General features: G+C 38.1%; 1 protein-coding gene across 4 annotated transcripts in view; it reads left to right on the top strand.

Moving 5' to 3' along the window:
• The window catches only part of PDK1 (pyruvate dehydrogenase kinase 1), a 103938-nt gene that overhangs the window by 23965 nt on the left and 58946 nt on the right, over positions 1 to 21027 (top strand). For 2 of the 4 annotated variants that reach the window (XR_012517718.1, XR_012517719.1), the window contains exons 9-11: positions 5646 to 5756; positions 11310 to 11423; positions 14172 to 14367. Coding sequence is in view for 2 of the 4 variants with exons in the window: in XM_010352034.3 (XP_010350336.2) it covers positions 5646 to 5756; positions 11310 to 11423; positions 14172 to 14312 (366 nt within the window). In the remaining 2 variants the exon portion in view is untranslated. Of the gene's footprint in view, positions 1 to 5645; positions 5757 to 11309; positions 11424 to 14171; positions 17463 to 21027 lie in introns of those variants that run through there. The other 2 variants (XM_010352034.3, XM_074399465.1) reach the window with 1 other exon arrangement.

Genomic DNA, 21027 nt, shown 5'->3' with positions numbered 1-21027 from the left:
TTTAAAGAGCTAGGTACAAATAAGTAAATAAATGGCAGTGCCATCTGTTTGCTGTAAAAGTAATATGAATGTATCACATTTTTTTTTTTTTTTAAGCCCAGAGGCTGGTTTGTCTGTTTTTCAGTTTGTTATGTGTCGACAACTTGCCCATCAAGGTTTACACAAGTCAAAAACAAAAAACAAACAAAAAAAATATTGTTCTAGTTTGGGGCCGAAGTTTCGCTGCAGCATGTTCTTTCTTGTACCTGTTTCTGCTTCTGTTAGAAGTGCTTCATTTAGCATTTTGGTCTTCAGCTGCTTACTATTGCTTGTGGTTGTCCATCATTGCATGGATCAAGATTCACTGAGTTCTTAGGCTCTCAGAAGAAATTACTTCTGTGCTGGTGGATGGGCTTTGGGAGTCTGTCTGTTTGATGTAAAGAAAGATTCATAATGACCCAGCAATCCCACTCCTATGTCTATACCTCAAAGGATTGAAAATATTTAGGCAAAAACTTACACACAAATACTCATAGCAGCACTATTCACAGTAGTGAACAGGTAGCAACCCAATGTCTATTGGCTCATGAATGGATAAACAGAATGTGGTATGTCCATACAGTGGAATATTTGTTATATTTGGCCACAATAGGAATGAAATACTGACATATGCTACAAAGTCGTTGTTACAACATTGAAAACATGCTAACTGAAAGAATCCAATCACAAAGGCCACATATTTTATGATTTTATTTACATGAAATGTCCAGAATAGGCAAATATATAGGGACAGAAAGTAGATTAGTGGTTGTTTAGGGATGCGACTACTAAAGGAGCCAGAGTTTCTTTTGGAGGTGATGAAAATATTCTAAAATTGACTGTGGTAACGGGGGCACGTATCTATGAATATATTTTAAAACCATTCAGTTATGTACTTTAAGGATGCATGAATTACATGTTATGTAAATTATTTTTATTTTCATTGTGATTAAGTCTCCCTTTTTTGCCCAGGCTGGAGTGCAGTGGCATGATCTCAGCTCACTGCAAGCTCCACCTCCCAGGTTCAAGCAGTTCTCATGCTTCAGCCTCCCTCATAGCTGGGACCACAGGCACCTACCACCACACCCAGCTGGTTTTTGTATTTTTAGTGGGGCCAGGGTTTCGCTATGTTGGCCACGCTGGTCTCAAACTCATGACCTCAAGTGATCCATTTGCCTCGGCCTCCCAAAGTGCTGGGATTACAGACTTGAGCCACAACGCCCCACCTGCTATGTAAAGTATATCTGAATAAAGCTGTTTAAAATAAAATAGAAAGGCTTGTAAAGGTCTCATAAAGACTGCTCTAGACGCCGCTATAGAAGTCCTGTCTGTATTAGGCTCTGCCTTTACCTGTTGTTGTTCTTCACATCCAAGGTCACATGAAGGCATCTCCTCTTGCAGCCTTTCTTTATTTGTTGAATTCTTGCTTTTTCTTCAGTCAAGTTTTCATTCCCATTACTTACCCTAGACTTTCAGAATCAAGGCTTGGTTTTTTTTTTTCTTCCCCGTTTTTTTTAGCTTGTTCAAATTACTGGTATTTTTCACCTTTTATCCTTCTGCCAAAAATCCTATACAAAAGTTGTTGTTCTGTCTTATAGCCCTGGATACTCTTTCAATTCTGTGTTTAGTATATAATCTGTAAATAACCTATGTGTTATAGCCACATGTCTTTTTGTATTTTTTATAGACAGAGTCTCATTCTGTCACCCAGGCTGGAGTGCAGTGGCAGAATCTCGGCTCACTGTGACCTTTCTCTCCCGGATTCAAGTGATTCTCCTGCCTCAGCCTCCTGAGTAGCCGGGATTACAGGCACGTGACACCATGCCCAGCTGATTTTTGCACTTTAGTAGAGATGGAGTTTCACCATGTTGGCCAGGCTAGTCTTGAACTCCTGACCTCAAGTGATAGTAGAGATGGAGTTTCACCATGTTGGCCAGGCTAGTCTTGAACTCCTGACCTCAAGTGATCTGTCCGCCTCTTCCTCCCAAAGTGCTGGGGATTACAGGCATGAGCTGCCACACCCGGCCTACAGGTCTTTTAAATTAAAAGTTAAATTACTGTTGAAGATTTTTACAAACTTGACAGCGAAAACGCTGTTGGCTAGGAAACTTTAGGAGCTCTGGGTGAATGCAGGGTTAGTTGAATGTCCTGGCTTCAGAACTGTCATCTAGTCAGTAGTGGTTCATTTCGTCTGGGCCCGGAATTCACATGAATTAACCTAGAGAGCCTACTGTTACTGGGAACAGGAAGTTAGGAATGGTAGCTCTTAGTTAGATGACATTGACAAGTGGTGATTTAGTGCACTGAAGAGAAAACTTAAAATAATTGACGGACTTCTCTTCCTTGGCCTTCCTGTTGACATTACTTATCTCATTATCTTAATAAGGTTTCTTGCTAGTATTCACATCTCTCTTTCAATACATTTGTCGTCAAAGGTCCCATTCTTCTTGCCTTGAATATATACAGACTAAATATCTGTCTCCCCATTATTCCCTCCTTCCCTTTTCCTGAAGAACTTGGATCCTCCAATAATCTATTACTGCTTCTCTGGAAACTCCTTTGCCTACTTTAGAATCCACTGGCTTCAGTTAATTGTGTTGTTGGCTACAAAGCAATGTACTACTTTGACTGTAGTTTCTAGCTGTATTCCTGTGGCTTAGTTTGCCTCTTTACCCCTAGCAAGATGGTATTTCTCATATCCTCTCTGTTCTGTCTGCTCAGCCCCTTTTATTTTCTCATGCATCCTGTGGCTGGAAATGACTTCCGTACTTGCCAGGTTGTTGTTACAGTATCCCTAGTCAAAACGGTAAGGAAAACCAGGAAATATTTACTCAAGTCTACCTTTTTATCTTAATATCTGTTCTAATATGTCCTTTACTTCCTTCTTGTATTTATAGAATACACATACTTTTTATTCATGTTACTAGAAAATGTGCAGCAGAACATTAAATTAAAAGATGAATAATTAACAAACCGATGGATTTCCCAAAATACCCAGAGCTCTTTATTCATCTTACTAAAGTAAATTGCTTTACAGGGCCAAGAGCAATTTGAAACATAATGATACATAAAAGTTTTGTTTTTTTTTTTTTTCACTTGAGCAGAGTCTTGCTCTGTCACCCAGGCTGGGGTGCAGTGGTACAACCTTGGCTCACTGCAACCTTCTCCCGGATTCAAGAGATTCTCTTGCCTCAGCCTCCCGAGTAGCTGAGATTACAGGCACCACAATGCCTGGCTAATTTTTGTATCTTTAGTAGAGACGGGTTTTGCCATGTTGGCCAGGCTGGTCTCGATCTCCTGACTTCAGGTGATTTACCCACCCTTGACCTCCCAAAGTGCTGGAATTATAGGCGTGAGCTATCACACCCAGCCACACGTTCTTAATAAAGTCTTTGTATACTTTAATAGTGTAATTACCTAATTTTGGATGTATTAGAGGCAAATCTTCAAATGGTATTTCAAGGCAGATTTTTTAGTTATAAAAATCAAAATATCTACATAATTACCATTATAAAGGAATAGATACATATTATAAAGATTTTTTAATATATAAAAACTCAAACTATAAGCCATTCAGCCTATTGACTTTTAATACATATTATTCAGTACTATTTTAATCTCTCTATACATAAATTAAAAGCAGATTTGTTTGTATATGACAAATACATTGTTAGTAAAATCAATTCAGATTCTGTGACAAAGGAAAATGGCTGTAGTAGATTAGAATATAAGCTGGATAATAGCTAGGAAAATAAGTCTGTGTTAACTGTGAAGGATAACAAAAATGATACGTAAATAAATTACTAAATTTGATTTGCCATGTTTACTTGAGTTGAAAAATGATATAACAATGTAAAGACCTACTTATCTTACAAACACATCAAAAAGTTTTCTGGGGTTCTAGGCTATAAAATTGCTTGTCGATGCAAATACAATGTAGTGGTTCTGTTTTTTTTCTTTCTGAAAATGAAAATTACACAGAGTATTGTAAATGCTTCTTTCTTTCTTTTTTTTTTTTTTTTTGCTGCTTAACAGTAGTTTTTCCTGCTTAACAGTATCTCTCATGCCAGTATTATCGAGTTCTGTATAATATCTAATGGTTAACAATATTTTAGAATGTAGTTTCATTTCCTTAACTAATCTCCTATTTAGGTTATTTAGTTTTAGGCATTGTACACAGAGCTGTGATGGATGGTCTCAAAAATGCTTTGCATGCTTTTCTGCTTATTTTCTTAGGATAAATTTCTAGAAGTAACATTGTTGCGTGAAAGGTACATACGCTTTTTTTTTTTAATGGAGGCAGGGTCTTACTCTTTTACCCAGGTCGGAGTACAGTGCTGAGATCATAGCTCACTATAGCCTCGAACTCCTGGGCTCAAGTGATCCTCCTGCCTCAGCCTCTTAAGTAGTTGGTATTACAGGCATGCACTACCACACTTGGCTAATTTTAAAGTGGTTTTTTTTTTTTTTTTTTTTTTTTTTTTTTAGTAGAGACAGAGTCTCACTGTATTGCTCAGGCTGATCTTGAACTGCTGGGCCCAAGTGATCCCCCTGTTATGGCCTCCCAAAGTGTTGGGATTATATGTGTGAGCCACTACATGTGGCCAATATATGTCTGCCTTTCTGCCTTTCTTTCCTCTTTTCCCTCTTTCCTTCTTTGCTTGGACAGGAACTCACTTTGTCAGCCAGGCTGAAGTGCAGTGGTGCAATCATAGCTCACCCTAGCCTCTACCTCCTGGGCTCAAGTGATCATCCTTCCTCAGCCTCCCAAGTAGTTGGAATTACAATCGTATGCCACCATGCCTAGCTAGTTTTAGAACATTTTTGTAGCCATGGGGTCTTACTGTGTTGTGCAGTCTGATCTCAAACTCCTGGCTTGAAGTGATTCTATTGTCTTAGTCTCCTGAAGTACTGAGATTACAAGCATGAGCCACTATGCTCAGCCTAGTACATTACATGCATGTTTAATTTTTTTTTTTTTTTTTTTTTTTTTTTGAGGCAGAGTCTCTTTCTGTCACCCAGGCTGGAGTCCAGTGGTGTGATCTTGGCTCACTGTGACCTCCATCTCTTGGGTTCAGGAAATTCTTCTGTCTCAGTGTCCCAAGAAGCTGGGACTACGGGCCTGTGCCACCACACCTGGCTAATGTTTATATTTTTAGTAGAGATGGGGTTTTGCTGTGTCAGCCAGGCTGGTCCTGAACTCCTCACCTCCAGTGATCCACTCGCCTCTGCCTCCCAAAGTGCTGGGATTACAGGCATGCATGTTTAATTTAATTCTAGGCACTATGCCGCCCACCAGAAAGGAATAACAAATTTATAATTACATACAAGATAGGGTTAACTTGTGCCCAGTTCTGTACTATAATGTACCGTTAATGAGACTCCCGGAAATACATAAAGCCACAGCAGTATTATGATGGACTTTATGTATTAGATTTCATATGTTAGAGGAGTTGGGTTAGGTTCAGCGTGAGAGAAATGCTTATATTGGCAACTTGAATTGTATGATATTCATTTTCAAAAGCAGTTCTCTCCTACCAGCAACTAAACTGAAATGGTATGAGTATGTGTTGATATTTTGCTGTTTTGAGGGTTTGGGCATAGTATATGATCCTTTCTTTTCTTAGATGAGTGACCGGGGAGGTGGTGTTCCTTTGAGGAAAATTGACAGACTCTTCAACTACATGTATTCAACTGCACCCAGACCTCGTGTTGAGACTTCCCGTGCGGTGCCCCTGGTATGTGATCAAGAAGTAATGAAGTCTGTTTCTGTTTATTGCCTTCAACGTGCTCTTGCTGCCAAATAAGCTAGTTAAGTCATCATGTACTCCACAAGGAAGAAGGAAGCTCTTCGAAACAAACACTTTCCCTAAATTTAAACAACCTTAGAATCCTTTTTTTTTTTCCAACTGAAATGGGCACGAGACAGAGTTTTGGAGTTCCTGTTACAAAGTTTCATGGTGATATAGTAGTAGTTTTCCTGTATAAAACCGTATTTTCAAATGTGGCTAACCATATTATTTCTAATGGGGGAATGCATTAATGGTTTTAGTAGTATTTGGTCAACACTGAATTACTTTTTAGTGTTGACCCTTTTCTCAAGTATTTGTAAATAGAATGATTTCATATCCTAGACTGAAAAGTAAGACTAAAATTCTAATCTGTTCAATCACCAACCTGAAATAGGCTTAAATTATAATTGCTTTGATCGTGTTTTTATCAATCTTAGTTCCACCTATTTTCAGGTGTAATCATTTCAACTTTTGAATGAGCTCCATCCTTGTCTTTATGTTCCAACTCCCGCACAAAAAGTATGTTGCCAAAATTTTGTCAGTAATTCTAGAAGAACTCTAGTCTTCTAGGCTTGGAAACTTGTCTGACATTTCCAGTAGGGTTATACTGTAACATGATGGGATATAGTATAAGATAGATCGATTTTAGACCCCTTCCTAGGAAGTTACCAGAAGGACTTTGTTCTGATAGTTTTACCTGATACATAGCACAAACTCTATGGCTACAGCTGTACTATAGTTAAAATGATTGCTCTACTAATGTCCTTCTCCAGTTGAGATACGTGGCTTCCAGGAGTTGGCATCCATACATCAAGGGGCAGACAATGTCAAATGATAAACATGAGAATCTTTTCACAAGTCTAATTTTATCCTTAAAAAGTAGAGGGAGAGAAGGAAGCTGCTGTTTTTGCAGGAAATGAATATTATAGAATTTTTGTGGAGAGAGGCATAGTGAGCTAGTCCAGACTCTGGGTCTACACTGTTTGGTTCCACTTATGATACTGCTGCCATCTCAGATGTGCAGCCATGGGAAAATTATTGACCTCTGAATGCCACAGTTTCCCCAGCTAGAAAAATGGAGTTATTGTGAGGATTAAGTGAGTTGATATATTAAAAAATGCTCTTTATAGTGCCTGGCTCATAGTAAATGCCATGTAAGTGTTTGTTATTTTAGGATGTAAAATTTATGTGAATTTTTAAGAAAATTGGAGGCTCGAGCTGGAACGGGCTCACTCATTCATCTACACACCCTTAACAAGAGTCAGACTGTTACTGATTTCTTGTAGAACCTCCTTCCTGCTGACTAACTTTGTAGATGGTCCCAGTCAGCAGGCAGTAGGGTAGCTAGAGAAAGGCCAGCTGATGCACAAAGGAGTGGCTTTCTTGTCCACCTGGTTACTGAGGGCTTCTTCCCTGTGGATGCCTTCTGGTGGGTCTTTGCACAGATAGGCTGTCTTCACACTGTAAGTCCAGAGAGGAACATCCACACATCTCTCTCTCAGACCTCCTTCTCATCCTTTACCCAGTTTTGTTCTTTCCAAGTCCCTGACCAGCCAGCCACTTGTTTTGCCACTGTCCAGGCTGGAAAGGTTTACTTTCACTCGTGTCTTTCAGGCCTGGCCTCCAACTCCGAGAGGGATTATAGTAGGAAAACGGCAGCCTACTTTTGGATGGTGATAGCACACTGGGCAGGTCGATCAGTGGACTAGGCCCATGTTGTGTTTTTTCCCTGTTAACTAGTCATAGGGGAAGCCCTATGAATCAGCCCATAGATGTGGTCAAGAGAGAGGCCATAGTAAAGCAGGTCGGGTATTGTAGGAGCCTGAGCTACCTGCTCATAGAGTTTTCTCGGGGCCACTTCTGAAACCAGTTAATGTATCAGTCAGAGTTACGATAGGAAAGTGGTAGCTCACTCAAATGATGAAGGAAGGCCTTTTTTCGAACTAGTTACACAGGTATGGGTTAAGGATAGCACAGGAACCCAGGAATAGCAGGAGCAAAGCTGTCACCATCTTGGATCAGAGGGATGAGGAGAAAGCAAAGTTAGCAGAACCCAGAGGAAGGGAAAGCTCCAGAGTAGCTGCTTACTCTCCAGGGGCTTAACCTGCTGGCTGCAACCTCAGGAAAGAACCAGAGGAATGAATACCCCGCCTTGACTCCCTCTGAACTCCTGCTGGGTTCTCCAAGACGTACTGTAAGCAGAGAGGATGAGAACCCAGTGACATAATCCATGTCAGCCTCTCAGGGCAGGGAGGTATGGAAATGGGACAGTTCATTTGCATGGGCGAACAGAGACTCTGTTAGAAAAGTCGTTATAGTTGGTGGAGTTAGGTAAAGCTGGAGCCTGGATTTGTGAATAGCACTCTGATTCTTGAGTCCACACAAGCTTGTAGTCAGCATGCTATGTGGCATGTCATTAAACATATGACTTGGTGATAAAAACCATTTTCCCATTTATCCAGGCGTTTTGTTTTATGTTTAAGAATTGGTAGAATTTATTCAGGTAAAGAGACCATTCTGGATTTGAGGAACAAAATGAGCAGACACAGAATGATATGTTTAAGGTGTAGTTCTGCTGGACTGGAAAGTGGGAGGCAGAGACCTGATCTTACCAGGTCTGGAAAGCTCTTTTTAGGAGCTTAGGTTTTGATTTCTAAGGCAGTGAGGTGGGGTAGTGGGAGTGTTGGTATGTTTTGAAGATTTTTAAATGGAAAGGTGACCTGTCAGTGAGAATTAAGAAAGTAGATCTGGGAGAGATCCAAGATGGCTGATCACTAGCAGCTCTGGATTGTAGCTCCCAGTGAAAGCGCAAATAATGAGAGGACGCCACACCTTCACGTGAATTCTTGTTGCTCACGCACCAGGAGATTCCCAGCGGAGGAGCCCCACGGGTCACCAGCGCGACTCTCGTGACCGGCGAGGCGGTTTTGCCGGCGCCTCGGAGCGTGGGTTCTTGGTGCAGAGTCAGAAAAGCACCATCAATCTTAACGCTGCTGATTTAATCGGCGCAGTAGGTTGCTCAGATTTCAGTGCTGAGAATCAATAAGTTGGACGTCCACTCAGAAACCCAATTACAAAGACGGTAATTATAAAGACCACAGATCGATAAATCTACAATGAAGGGAAGAAAACAGCCAAAAAAGGCTGAGAATACCCAAAATCAGAACGCCTCTCCCTCAGTAGGGGATCACAGTTCCTCATCAGCAACGAAACAAGGCTTGATGGAGAACGAGTGTGTTCCAATTACAGAAGCAGGCTTCAAAATGTGGATAATAAGAAACTTCTGTGAATTAAAAGAACTTGTTCTAACCCAATCCAAAGAAACTAAGAACTTTGAAAAAAGGTTTGACGAAATGTTAACAAGAATACACAATTTAGAGAGGAAAATAAGTGAATTGATGGAGCTGAAAAACACAATACGAGAACTACGTGAAGTATGCACAAGTTTTAAAAGCCGAATTGATCAAGCAGAAGAAAGGATATCAGAGGTCTAAGACCAACTCAATGAAATAAAACAAGAAGACAAGATTAGAGAAAAAAGGATAAAAAGGAATGAGCAAAGTCTCCAGGAAATATGGGACTATGTGAAAAGACCTAATCTATGCTTGATAGGTGTACCTGAATGTGACGAAGAGAATGAATCCAAGCTGGAAAATACACTTCAGGGTATTTATTATTCAGGAAAATTTTCCCAACCTAGTAAGGCAGGATAATATTCAACTCCAGGTAATACAGAGAACACCACAAAGATATTCCTCAAGAAGAGCAACTCCAAGGCACATAATCGTCAGATTCACCAGGGTTGAAATGAAGGAGAAAATACTAAGGGCAGCCAGAGAGAAAGGTCAGGTTACCCACAAAGGGAAGCCTATCAGACTTACAGCAGATCTCTCAGCAGAAACCCTACAAGCCAGAAGAGAGTAGGGACCAATATTCAACATCCTTAAAGAAAAGAACTTTTAGACCAAGAATTTCACATCCAGCCAAACTAAACTTCATAAGTGAAAGAAAAATAAAGTTTTTTGTGAACAAGCAAGCACTCAGAGATTTCATCACCACCAGGCCTGCTTTACAAGAGCTTCTGAAATAACCACTACACACAGAAAGGAACAAACAGTATCAGCTTTTCTAAAAAATACCAAAAAGTAAAGAGCATCAGTATAATGAAGAATTTACATCAACTAATGGGCAAAATAGCCAGCTAATATTAAATGGCAGTATTAAACTCACATATATCATTATTAATTCTAACTTTAAATTGACTAAATCCCCCAATCCAAAGACAGACAGGCAATTTGGATAAAAAACTAAAACCCATCAGTATGCTGCATCCAGACCCATCTCACATTCAAAGATACACAAAGACTCAAAACAAGGGATGGAGAAAGATTTACCAACCAAACAGAGAGCTAAAATAAATAAATAAAAAGCAGAAGTTACAATTTTTGCCTCTGATAAAATAGTCGTTAAAGCAACAAAGATCAAAAGAAGCAAAGAAGGACATTATATAATGATAAAAGGAACAATGCAACAACAAGAAGAGCTAAAGATCCTAAATATATACGCACCCAATACAGGAATACCCAGACATACAAGACTAATAAAGAGACTTAGACTCCCACACAATAATAGTGGGAGACTTCAACATTACTATTAGACAGATCAATGAGACAGAAAATTAACAACGATATCCAGGACTTGAATTCAGATCTGGAACAAGTAAACGTAATTAACATTTATACAACTCTCCACTTTAAATACATAAAATATACACTCTTATCAGTACCACATTATATCAACTTAGAAGTTTAAACGAAGTGTTGGTTGGCTCCTTGTTTGTTATTCTCTTCCCTCATTTTGTTTCATGTCTCCATTATTAAGGACAATTATAGGCATACCCATATTTAGATTGCATTCTAGTCCGGGCAATAAAGCAATACCCCCATTCTCTCTCCCTCTGCCTCTTTCTCTTTCTTCCTCTTCTTTATTCTTTTTCTTATTATTCTTTAAAAAAAAAAAGAAAAAAAGAAAGTAGATCTATGTAGATCTATTTTCTAATTAAGACAGTAGATGTCTCCAGGCTGAGAACATGGCTGGAAATTTATGGTATGAAGTCATGAGATATATCTATTAGGCTGCAACAAGGCATTTTCTATTCTTGCTCCTAAAAGAGATAACATGTTTTATATGATATGGTCAAAAGCAGTATTGGGATACCATCAAGTAGGCAGCGAGGAAAAGCAATATGCTTTTTCCAGACCAACCATAAGTCATTTTATAGAAAGAATAGTTTTAAATGACCAGAGGGAAGTCAGTTGATGTAGTACTCAAGTAAACCTCAGCTTAATCATTATTAATTCTTAAATATTAATTATATTTAATGCATTTCTCAGATGCAGACTCTGATAGCCCCAGGATACTCAATGGCATGTATCTTAATTAGAAAAGTATTTCAGTGTGTGGCTCTCTGAATAGAATTTTGTTTTTCTCGTCAAACAGGCTGGTTTTGGTTATGGATTGCCCATATCACGTCTTTACGCACAATACTTCCAAGGAGACCTGAAGCTATATTCCCTAGAGGGTTATGGGACAGATGCAGTTATCTACATTAAGGTAATAGCTATAGTCTTCTTGATTTAATGTTTCTTTTTATGACAAGAACAAATACTCATACTTAACTGTAATGAAACTTTAACTCTACCACATGCTGTTTAAATAGAAAAAAAAATTATGGATTTTTTTGCCTGGTATCTCACCCATTTTGTCAGATGATCTCCTCAACTATGGGGAAAAGAGATTTGTGTCCTGGAGTGATCAGGACTCTGGCTATTAATGGGAAAAAATTGGGTTAAAGTAGAGAATCCTAAAGTTACATATTATACAAGTTTAATTTTAACATAAAACACCTGAATGAACATTGATAACACCACACATTTGTTGTACTACCAAGGCCTTTTCTTTGTATATGAGTCTGTAGATTAGAGTGTCACATTTGCCTTTTTTGCACAAGCTGTACTTACAATGCATCGTTTTAGTTTATGTAAACAAAGAAACAAACAGGTGCATACTCTTTTTGGACTTTTTTGCAGTCCTTTACAGATAACTTCTGACTGATTTGATAGCAAGTTTTATGTAACTTTCCCTCATGAGTCTTTCCAAAACATTCATCTTAGTTTTCAAAGAAACATTCCCTTTTTTATTCTTTGCTTATGTAATAAATTTTGTAATTATAATGACAGAACTGTACAAACAGATTTGGGAAGAAGCACGAGTTACTCTTGGTAAGCATATAGCTTACCTGGTGTAGGCAGAAGCACTTGGTCTTCTTGCCTGAAGTGGTCAATGCATTAAGGAGAGAACCATACATTTCACATGGCTGGAAAGACACTAGGTTCCATTGTTCCCTTTGGTTGACTAATTGGTGGCTGTATATACCTGATTTAGTGACTCTAGTTTCTTGCTCTGGCCACTAGATGGCATCTATTTTACAGGAAATGTTGAAGAATTTATATTGGAAAAAATAAACTTGTCTGAAAAGACTAAGTTCTTTCTAGATGGCATTTTTTGTTTTTAACCATGTCAACTTTGAGGAAAAAGGGCAACATCAATGCCATTTTTTTTTTCGAGATGGTGTCTCGCTCTGTCACTCAGTCTGGAGTGCAAAGGTGCAATCTCGGCTCTATGCAACCTCTGCCTTCTGGGTTCAAGCGATTCTCCTACTTCAAGCTCCCGAGCAGCTGGGATTACAGGTGCCCGACTGATTTTTGTATTTTGAATAGAGATGGGGTTTCCCCATGTTGGCCAGGCTGCTCTCGAACTCCTGACCTCAGGTGATCCGCTTACCTCAGCCTTCTAAAGTGCTGAGATTACAGGCATGAGCCACCACTCCTGGCCCAATGCAATATTTTTATCACGAAATGTAACGTTTTGCTCTAGCCCAGGGGTGTCCAATCTTTTGGCTTCCCTGCGCCACATTGGAAGAACAACCATCTAGGGCCACACATAAAATACACTAATGATAGCTGATGAGGAAAAGAAAAACTGCAAAAAAAGAAAAATCTCATAATGTTTTAATAAAGTTTACAGATGTTTTGAGCTTCATTCAAGGCCCATAGGCTGTGGATTGGACAAGCTTGATCTAGCCTATAGATAAATTCTGGAACATTTAGAGAGAATGTAGACTTGAAAGGTTTTCAATTCTAAGAGAAAACAGAAGACAAGAAGTTTAGAGAATCATTAAAATTGTCAACATCGAAGACCTTAGTATTATCAAAATGAGATTTCTTGGTTCAGGATGTTCTGCATCTTGGGAAATGCATTTCGCCTAAGGTAGAAATTCTACTGAAAAATCCCAACTTGAAGAAGATAACCAGGAATGTAGTTTATCTCGGGTTCTAGTGAATTATGGGAAGCTGAAGTAGAATGAGGAATTAATGGTAATAATATGTTGGAAACAATCATGCATGATGCAGAAATCTTGTACACAGTGACTGAAATTGGAGGCTGGAGAAGACACAGGTTTTCAAACCCAGGACCAAGAAATGTTCATGCAAAAGCCAAGATGCCTTAGTCATAGATTTATATTTATTGATAATGTTATAATGAGTTTAAAATTTTTTATTTATTTATTTATAGAGACAATGTCTTGCTTTGTTGTGGGGCAGGAGTGCAGTGGTACAATAATTCACTGCAGCCTTAAACCCCTGGGCTCAAGTGATCCTCCTCTCCCAGTCTCCCAAGTAGTTAGGACTATACCTGTGTGCCACCATGCCCTGCTGATATTTTAATTTTTTTGTAGAGACAGGATCTTGCTATGTTGCCCAGGCTGGTCTCCAACTCTCAAGCAATCTTTCTGCGTAAGCCTCGCAAAGCCCTGGGATTATAGGCATAAGCCACCGTGCCTGGCTTGTGATGAGTTTTTTAAAGCACAGTGATTATACTGGGAGGGGGGAAACAGTATTTCTTCTAAGAAAGAATTAAAATAGATTTTATTAACTTTATGTACATATATTAAGATACATATATCTATTTGCATGCTTTTACATTTAACCAATTTCTTCAGTTAGCCAACTCTGATCTGGGTCATATTTAGTGTAAAATTTCAATTCAGCGCCCTCCAGGATGGCTGGGATATTACTGTAAGCAGAAAACTCAATCAACCTGCACATCAGTCAGTGCCATGTATTTAATAAAAAACACATTTCAAATATACATACCATTTAAAAGTATATTTATGTGGTGTAAACATAAGATACTAATAGAATATTATTTAATTTGTTGTAATCTTTTTACTATTCTCTGTTTTCTCAAATAATGAATTCTAAAAAATGCCAGACTTATAGGTCTTAGGTTTTTTTTCAGGCTCTGTCAACAGACTCAATAGAAAGACTCCCAGTGTATAACAAAGCTGCGTGGAAGCATTACAACACAAACCACGAGGCTGATGACTGGTGCGTCCCCAGCAGAGAACCTAAAGACATGACCACGTTCCGCAGTGCCTAGAAACACTTGGGACATCCGGAAAATCCAAATGTGGTTTTTGTATTAAATTTGGAAGGTATGGTGTTCAGAACTATATTATACCAAATACTTCATTTGTCATTTTCACAAAACTGTTTGAGTAGAATAAATGGAAACTGAATTCCATTTATGCCCGTTAAGCCTCCTAAAGGATGAAAGTGCACCTATTTTACACTTATATTTTCACAGTTAATTGAACATATTTTTAAACAACTGTAGTTTTGGTCAACTTCTCGCTTTATGGTACACTTCAGAAGTATGGAAATCTTCGGGTTTCTACAGGAAACTAGTTTTTTTTTTTAAAGAAATACTTTTCATTTATGTTTTCTAGAAACATTTTTTAAATAATAGTGATTAGCTGGTTAGCCATCTTGTTATTTAGATGAGTTCTGCCATCTTTTATTCGGTAGTGACAGCTGTAATATGGTCTTCATGTTTATAAGTGGCTGACTACAAGTAAGGCAGAAAACAGTTGCCTGTGATAACAGAACCAGCCACCATTCAGCGGTCTATGTGCGTTGTCTTAGCTCTAAGATTAATTTATCATTTTTAAATTTTATTGTAAAGAAGTTTAGTGACTAGCTCTCTGTGGATCTATGCCAAAATCATGGGCCGTCTAAGTGTACTTGTGATTAATGCAAGGGGGAATTTTTATACTGAAAACAAACTAGCAGCTACTAAAATAGAGAAAAAATTGAGGGCAAAGCAGTATGTCTCCAAAACTGAACTGATCGCTTGTTGAGGTTACCTTGAAAGCTTTTGAAAAAAATAGTTTTCTGTGTCCTACTCCAGACGTACTGAATCAGAATCCCTAGGGCTAGAGCCTAGGAATCTCAGTTTTTAAAATGTTTCCTGGGTGAGTCTGATGCCTACCCTAGGTTGGGAACCACTCTTAGAGTGAATAGTGATGACACAGCATTTGCTAAGATAACAGATCTGTAGGTTTTGGTTTCCATCTATTTAAAGTCAGATTTATAGACTGAAGGAGACAGAAACTGAATCTCACACCTGGTGCAATTAGAAGCATAATTAGAAGCAGAAGAACAAAATGACAGGTAACCAAAGGGTCAGCGCCATAATAGCATGTGTCTTTTTTTCTTTTTCTTTTTCTTTCTTTCTTTTTTTTTTTTTTTTTTTTTTTTGAGACAGTGTCTTGCTCTTTTGCCCAGGCTGGAGTGCAGTGGTATGATAGGGCTCACTGCAGCCTAATCTTCTGGACTTAAGTAATCCTCCCACCTCAGCCTCCCATGTAGCTGGAACTACAGTTGTGCACTACCACACCCAGCTAATTTTTTTTATTTCTTGTAGAGATGAGTTCTTAGTATGTTCCCAGGCTAGTGTTGAACTCCTGAGCTCAAGAAATCCTCCTGCCTGGGTCCCCGAAAGTTCTGGGATTACAGGCGTGAGTCACCACACCTGGCCTATTGCACAAGTCTTGACAAACAACATACATTTTCGAAAACTATCCAGATTTTGTTATCAGGGAAAAGTCTGCTTAGGTTTATTGCAGCAGTCCTTTGCATTCGTGTGGTAATTTGTACTTTACAAATACTTTGATGTAGTATAACTCTGTTTGTCTTTGAAACAAAACGATACAGCGTAGGTGGTATTGTTCCCGTTCTCACTCAGTGTGGCACAGAGTTGCTCAGAATTGGAGCAGAGTTTGAGCTGGCAGATCCTGTCATCATCTGGCAAGTCCAGGAGACTGTGTCATTTAGAGACCGTGTTGTTAGTTACACCTCAACATCTTTTAAGGTGGCAGGAAAATACATTGGAAATAACATTTTAAAGTAAAAATTCCAAAATTTAAAGAAGAGCTTTTCTACTTAAATGGGGGAGCTTTGTCTGGAAAATACGTTGAGTTGAAACATTTCATCCTTTGAAGGATTATAGATGAACAATTGTGTATAAATGTGTGGATTAGAGGGACGTGAATGGGCAGTTAGTCCAGTGCGCTCATTTAAGAGGCCGAGATCCTGACCCAGAGCAGGTGCCATTTGCCCATAGCTTCTTAGCTAATCTGACCAAATGTTGGGGAAAAATATCTCACCTAACCCACTGTTTCTTAATTATGGATTTTGCAAAAAACAATAGGACATGTTAATGAGTAATTTATATTAGTTCGATGTATTACAATTTTTTAGTTTTAAATTACACTCTTCTTGTAATGATGAAATGTTTTAAAAATCTGAATCAAAGTATTTACTTGTTTCCTACATGAAAAAGTTTTACAACATTTGATGTTTTTTACTTATGAAATATTTTTCTCCCCCAAGAAAATTAAAACTTTGTTTAACAGCTGAGAAATGATGTTTTAAAGGAAAAATGAAGTTATTTTCCTTTAGCTTCTTTCTAAAGTAAAACAGCTTTTTTACTCTGTTATTGTGGTAATGGACAGAAAATTACATACAAAAATACTCTGGGAGAGCTTTCTCCTCGTTGCTTTTAAATCATTGTGCCACCTGAAAGGTTTTTAGATTTTATAGGAGCTATTTTGTCCACCAGCATTAATGTGACACAGTGTAGTTAGGAAAATATATTGAAGGACAAGAAGTGGACACGAAGTGATTTTTGTAACTTGGGCAGTTAATGAATGTGCCAGCGTTTTCTAGGAAGGAACAGCAAGAATATACTTCGCTGTAGTTAAAACACTGGCTGGCTTTTGATGTCTTCATGCTTAATTGTGATCACTTTCTTGTACTGTGATATTTTTATGTGAATATGTTCAAGTGGAAGTTTACCATATTATTTTATAAAATGTTTTCTGTATGGCAATAAACTGAAAATATGGATTAACTCTTATTTTGAAAATAAATTGAGTCAGTTTGGCCTTTTAAAAATATAATCATCTCTTTTAAATAGAATCCTCTTCCACCATCAAGGCTCAATATTTTGTAAAAATTGGTAGTTAAGGGGCTTGCACTAAATTTCACTATCTTCAGTAGAGGAACTGTTTGGAACTTAGATTTCCAATGTGTATATTCTAATGGAGAAAGCAAGAGGTAGATTTTGTATGTTTGACTAACCTTAGATTTTTATTATCCATACATACCACAGATGACTTGTTGCATAAATGAAGATCTTCTGTTGTGTGATTTTCAAACGTTGTAAATAAATCTGAAATTTGAATAACCTTCCACAGTATGATTGTTTTTAAAAATTCCTAATTTAACCAGCATTATTACCCTCTGCTTGTACCAGCTGAATGTCAGAACTATAGTCAAAGATAAATTCCTGTCCTATTTCTAACTGATGGGATATAGGTACCACAATTTCCCTTCATTATTGAAGCTAAAAAGTTCTGTAACAGAACTCCAGGAGCTGGGGAAACCACTGGTTTTATGATCCCACTGTTGCTCTGTGAATGGCTAATCAGAGGAAGCCAAAAATCAGCCAACCAATTTCAGTTTATGTCTTTAATTGTGATATAAGTGTGAAGTTTCTACATATGAGTAATCAGGGTTGAGTTAGGTAGTTTGCCAGCATGACTTTTGCTGGAGGAACTTTTAATCATGTCTGATTAATTTCTGGCCCCAATAATTAATTTTCTTACAGTCAAACCCAATGCATTTTAAAAATAATGTAATTAATACTGGGTGAAGAATTTTTTGCATGTTAAAAGAACACACACACCACTAGTTCACTTAGTTCCGGCATTCATAAACTATTGCGCCTTCTGTTCTATTGACATGTTTGGAAAAAAGAATTGAACATATGTACCACCACCACCCCACTTTCTAGAGTCCCCACAGTTCTTTAGCGGTTGCTAACCGTAGGTTTTTGATAGCAAAAGACAAGATTGTCAGTTTTCGGTGTAAAACTCTACTCTTTTTGGTTGACTTGGAAAAGCTGTTGTTTATATTAGGAATTGTGACAGCTGTCTTTTACTTTGTTAAATTAGAGATTATTTAGCAAAAATACACAGTTTCACCCCAGTAAAATAAATTTCCATGTGAGAGTTGTGTTCATTCAAGGTTATTTTTTGAGAATAGAAGTATACTTCCCGCATTCCTCACAGATAATATCAGAAATTTGGTTGTTTTGATTTAAATGTTTCCATCTACTTATAAGTTAACAAATGTTGAGAAGGTTTTTTTTGGAAACAGTTTATGAGGCCAGGACATTTTTAAATTTGACTCAAATATAAGAAACCACAGTATTCTTGCCATGGTTTTGTACTTAGTTGTTTCTCATTATGGGATTCAGAATGTAACAGTTATAGTACTGTATGAAAATACTTAATATACAGTTCTACAGTTACAATGTTACATGGAAATACAGTATGGTATGAAATTGTCTAAAACACTACTCCAAAAATGGAGCTCATAAGATTATATAACTATAAAATAGGATGGGAGAGAGAGAGAAATATATTTGTCTATATTACAGTATAAAAACAACTGGTTTAATATGAACTATTTCTTTTTACCGCTTTACTCTCAGTATCTCCATCGTGCCCAGTATGTAGAAGGCACCTGTAATTGTGAAGCAGCCACGTTATCTGGGGTAAATACCAAGGTTCTTGGTCTCTCGACCAAGGACATCAAGGTTGCGGACACACACAATGAGTTTGGAGAAGGAGTGTAATAGGCAAAAGGAAAAAACAGCTCGCTCTCTTATAGAGAGGGTTCCTGAGCAGGTTGCCAAAGTTGTAGTAAAAATGTAGAGTTTTTATAAATTGGCTAGTGAGGAGGAGGCTCATGAGGAGGGGATGTCTTCTCCTCCTAGGGCCCGACGAAGGTTTAGTTGGCAGCAGGTGTGCTATCTGTACAGAGCAGAGGTTTTTATGAACTCTTATCCCCTTCCCTGACCACACAGGCTGACTCTTAGTCTGTATTTCTTTGTCCTGCCTATGTGGGAGGGAGAGTTTCTGTGTCTGTTCCCATACATCATCTTGTAGCTGCAGGCATCCCCCCTAGTCTGTTTTTAGCTTCCCTATCTCAGTGCATCTAAAGGGAAAGGAAGTGCTTATTAAGGCCCACTGTTTTACTGGGGCCCATTGTGTAAACATGAAGTTTGGTGATTACCCAGGAGACTTCCCAACCCCCTTCCCTGCTTCTGTGTCCACGGTGCCTTATCTTTGTTTTACTGTCTGCTTTTTCGGGCTGCTTGTTTTTAGAAGAGATGTGATTTCTTTCAACTGCATGAGGTTAAAAGGGGATCTGTTTTTGAGCTGCTTTTTGTTAAAAGTAAAGTTTTCTGCTGGGGACTTGCTTTACCTTGTCTAACTAAATTCTTTCTGCCTCCTATAACAAGTGTATGCTCAGTAAATAAGGAATAATGAACCTAATAACATTTCTTGTCTCCATTCTCAAAAATGGTATCTTAAAAATGAGTCAGTACAACAAAGAAACTATGAGTAGTAACCAGTACAAAACTAGCAAAACGATGAAATAACACACGAAAATAAGAGTATGTTACAAGAGTAGCAAAACAGCACTGCTAAAGTTACAGGTTTATTTTAAAATTTAAAATAGAAGTAAGCAAGCAAGCATGCTGATAGTGATTAGGCTTTCTGTCTCCACTGCACAACTCTCATCTTGAATTATAATCTCCACATGTTAAGAGAGAGACCAGATGAGAGTAATTGGATCATGAGGGTGGTTTCCCCCGTGCTGTTCTCGTGATAGTGAGTTCTCATGAGATCTGATGGTTTTATAAGTGTTTGGTAGTTTCTCCGGCATTCATTCTTCCTGCTGCCCTGTGGAGAGGTGCCTTCCGCCATGATTTTAAGTTTCCTGAGGCTTCCTAAGCCATGCGGAACTGTAAGTCAATCCTCTTTTCATTATAAATTACCCTGTCTCGGGCAGTTCTTAAAGCAGTGTGGGAATAGACGAATACACACCCACGGTGTTAGCTGGATTAGGTAAAGCTGAAGCTGTGGCAGCAATCAGCTGGTGGGTATCTCTTGATGGAGGCTTTGCGGGCTGAAGCAGAAAGGACCCTTCAGATAAACCTCTGGTCACGAAAGCAAAAGACCGAAACAGTGTTTAGATTTTTTTTTTTTAAAGAGATTTTAAATAATCATAAGAATTCCATTAACTTTATGACAAAAATTTTGTAAGTGGAGAGGAAATAGATATATTTCTAGGAAAACAGTAAGATCCATCTAAGATTTTGACTGTTTAATTCAGTAATTACCAAGGAAATGGAATCAGTAATCACAATTCCAAATCACCAAAAGACAATTTTTGAAAGATGAATGTTACCAAAATATTAAGAAACTGACAGTTCCTATCTTAGAGAAACTTTGAAGTGAGAGAAAGGTACCCAGCCCCTTTCATAAAGTTGGTAAAATCTCAAAGCTACATTTGAGCAAAGACAGTGAAAAACTAGTAGACCAATCTTATTTATGAACATAGATGGAAAAATTGCCGATGAAATACTGGCACATTGAATGTAGCAATGTATAAAAATATTTGTATCTGTGCCCAATTGATGCTGTTTAAACAGCCACCCAAAAAATAATTTGTATCATGACCAAAAGGAGAATGTTTCCCAGAAACATGAGGATGTTTTAATGTCTAAAAAATCTATGTAATTTATCTCTCTTCAGATTAGAGAAAAACCATATGATCACATCAACAGAGATAGGAAATTCAATTGGGGCAGGGGGATAGTTGTAATTACAAGTGCTTAACTCACTTACATAAGCCCTTACTGGATGTTACAATAAACCTGTATAGTGGCAAATGTT

Source organism: Saimiri boliviensis, chromosome 5, assembly GCF_048565385.1.
Source record: "Saimiri boliviensis isolate mSaiBol1 chromosome 5, mSaiBol1.pri, whole genome shotgun sequence".
Lineage (NCBI taxonomy): Eukaryota > Metazoa > Chordata > Mammalia > Primates > Cebidae > Saimiri > Saimiri boliviensis.
Note: the sequence above shows the minus strand (reverse complement) of the source record. Positions and strands in the feature narration are given on the sequence as shown.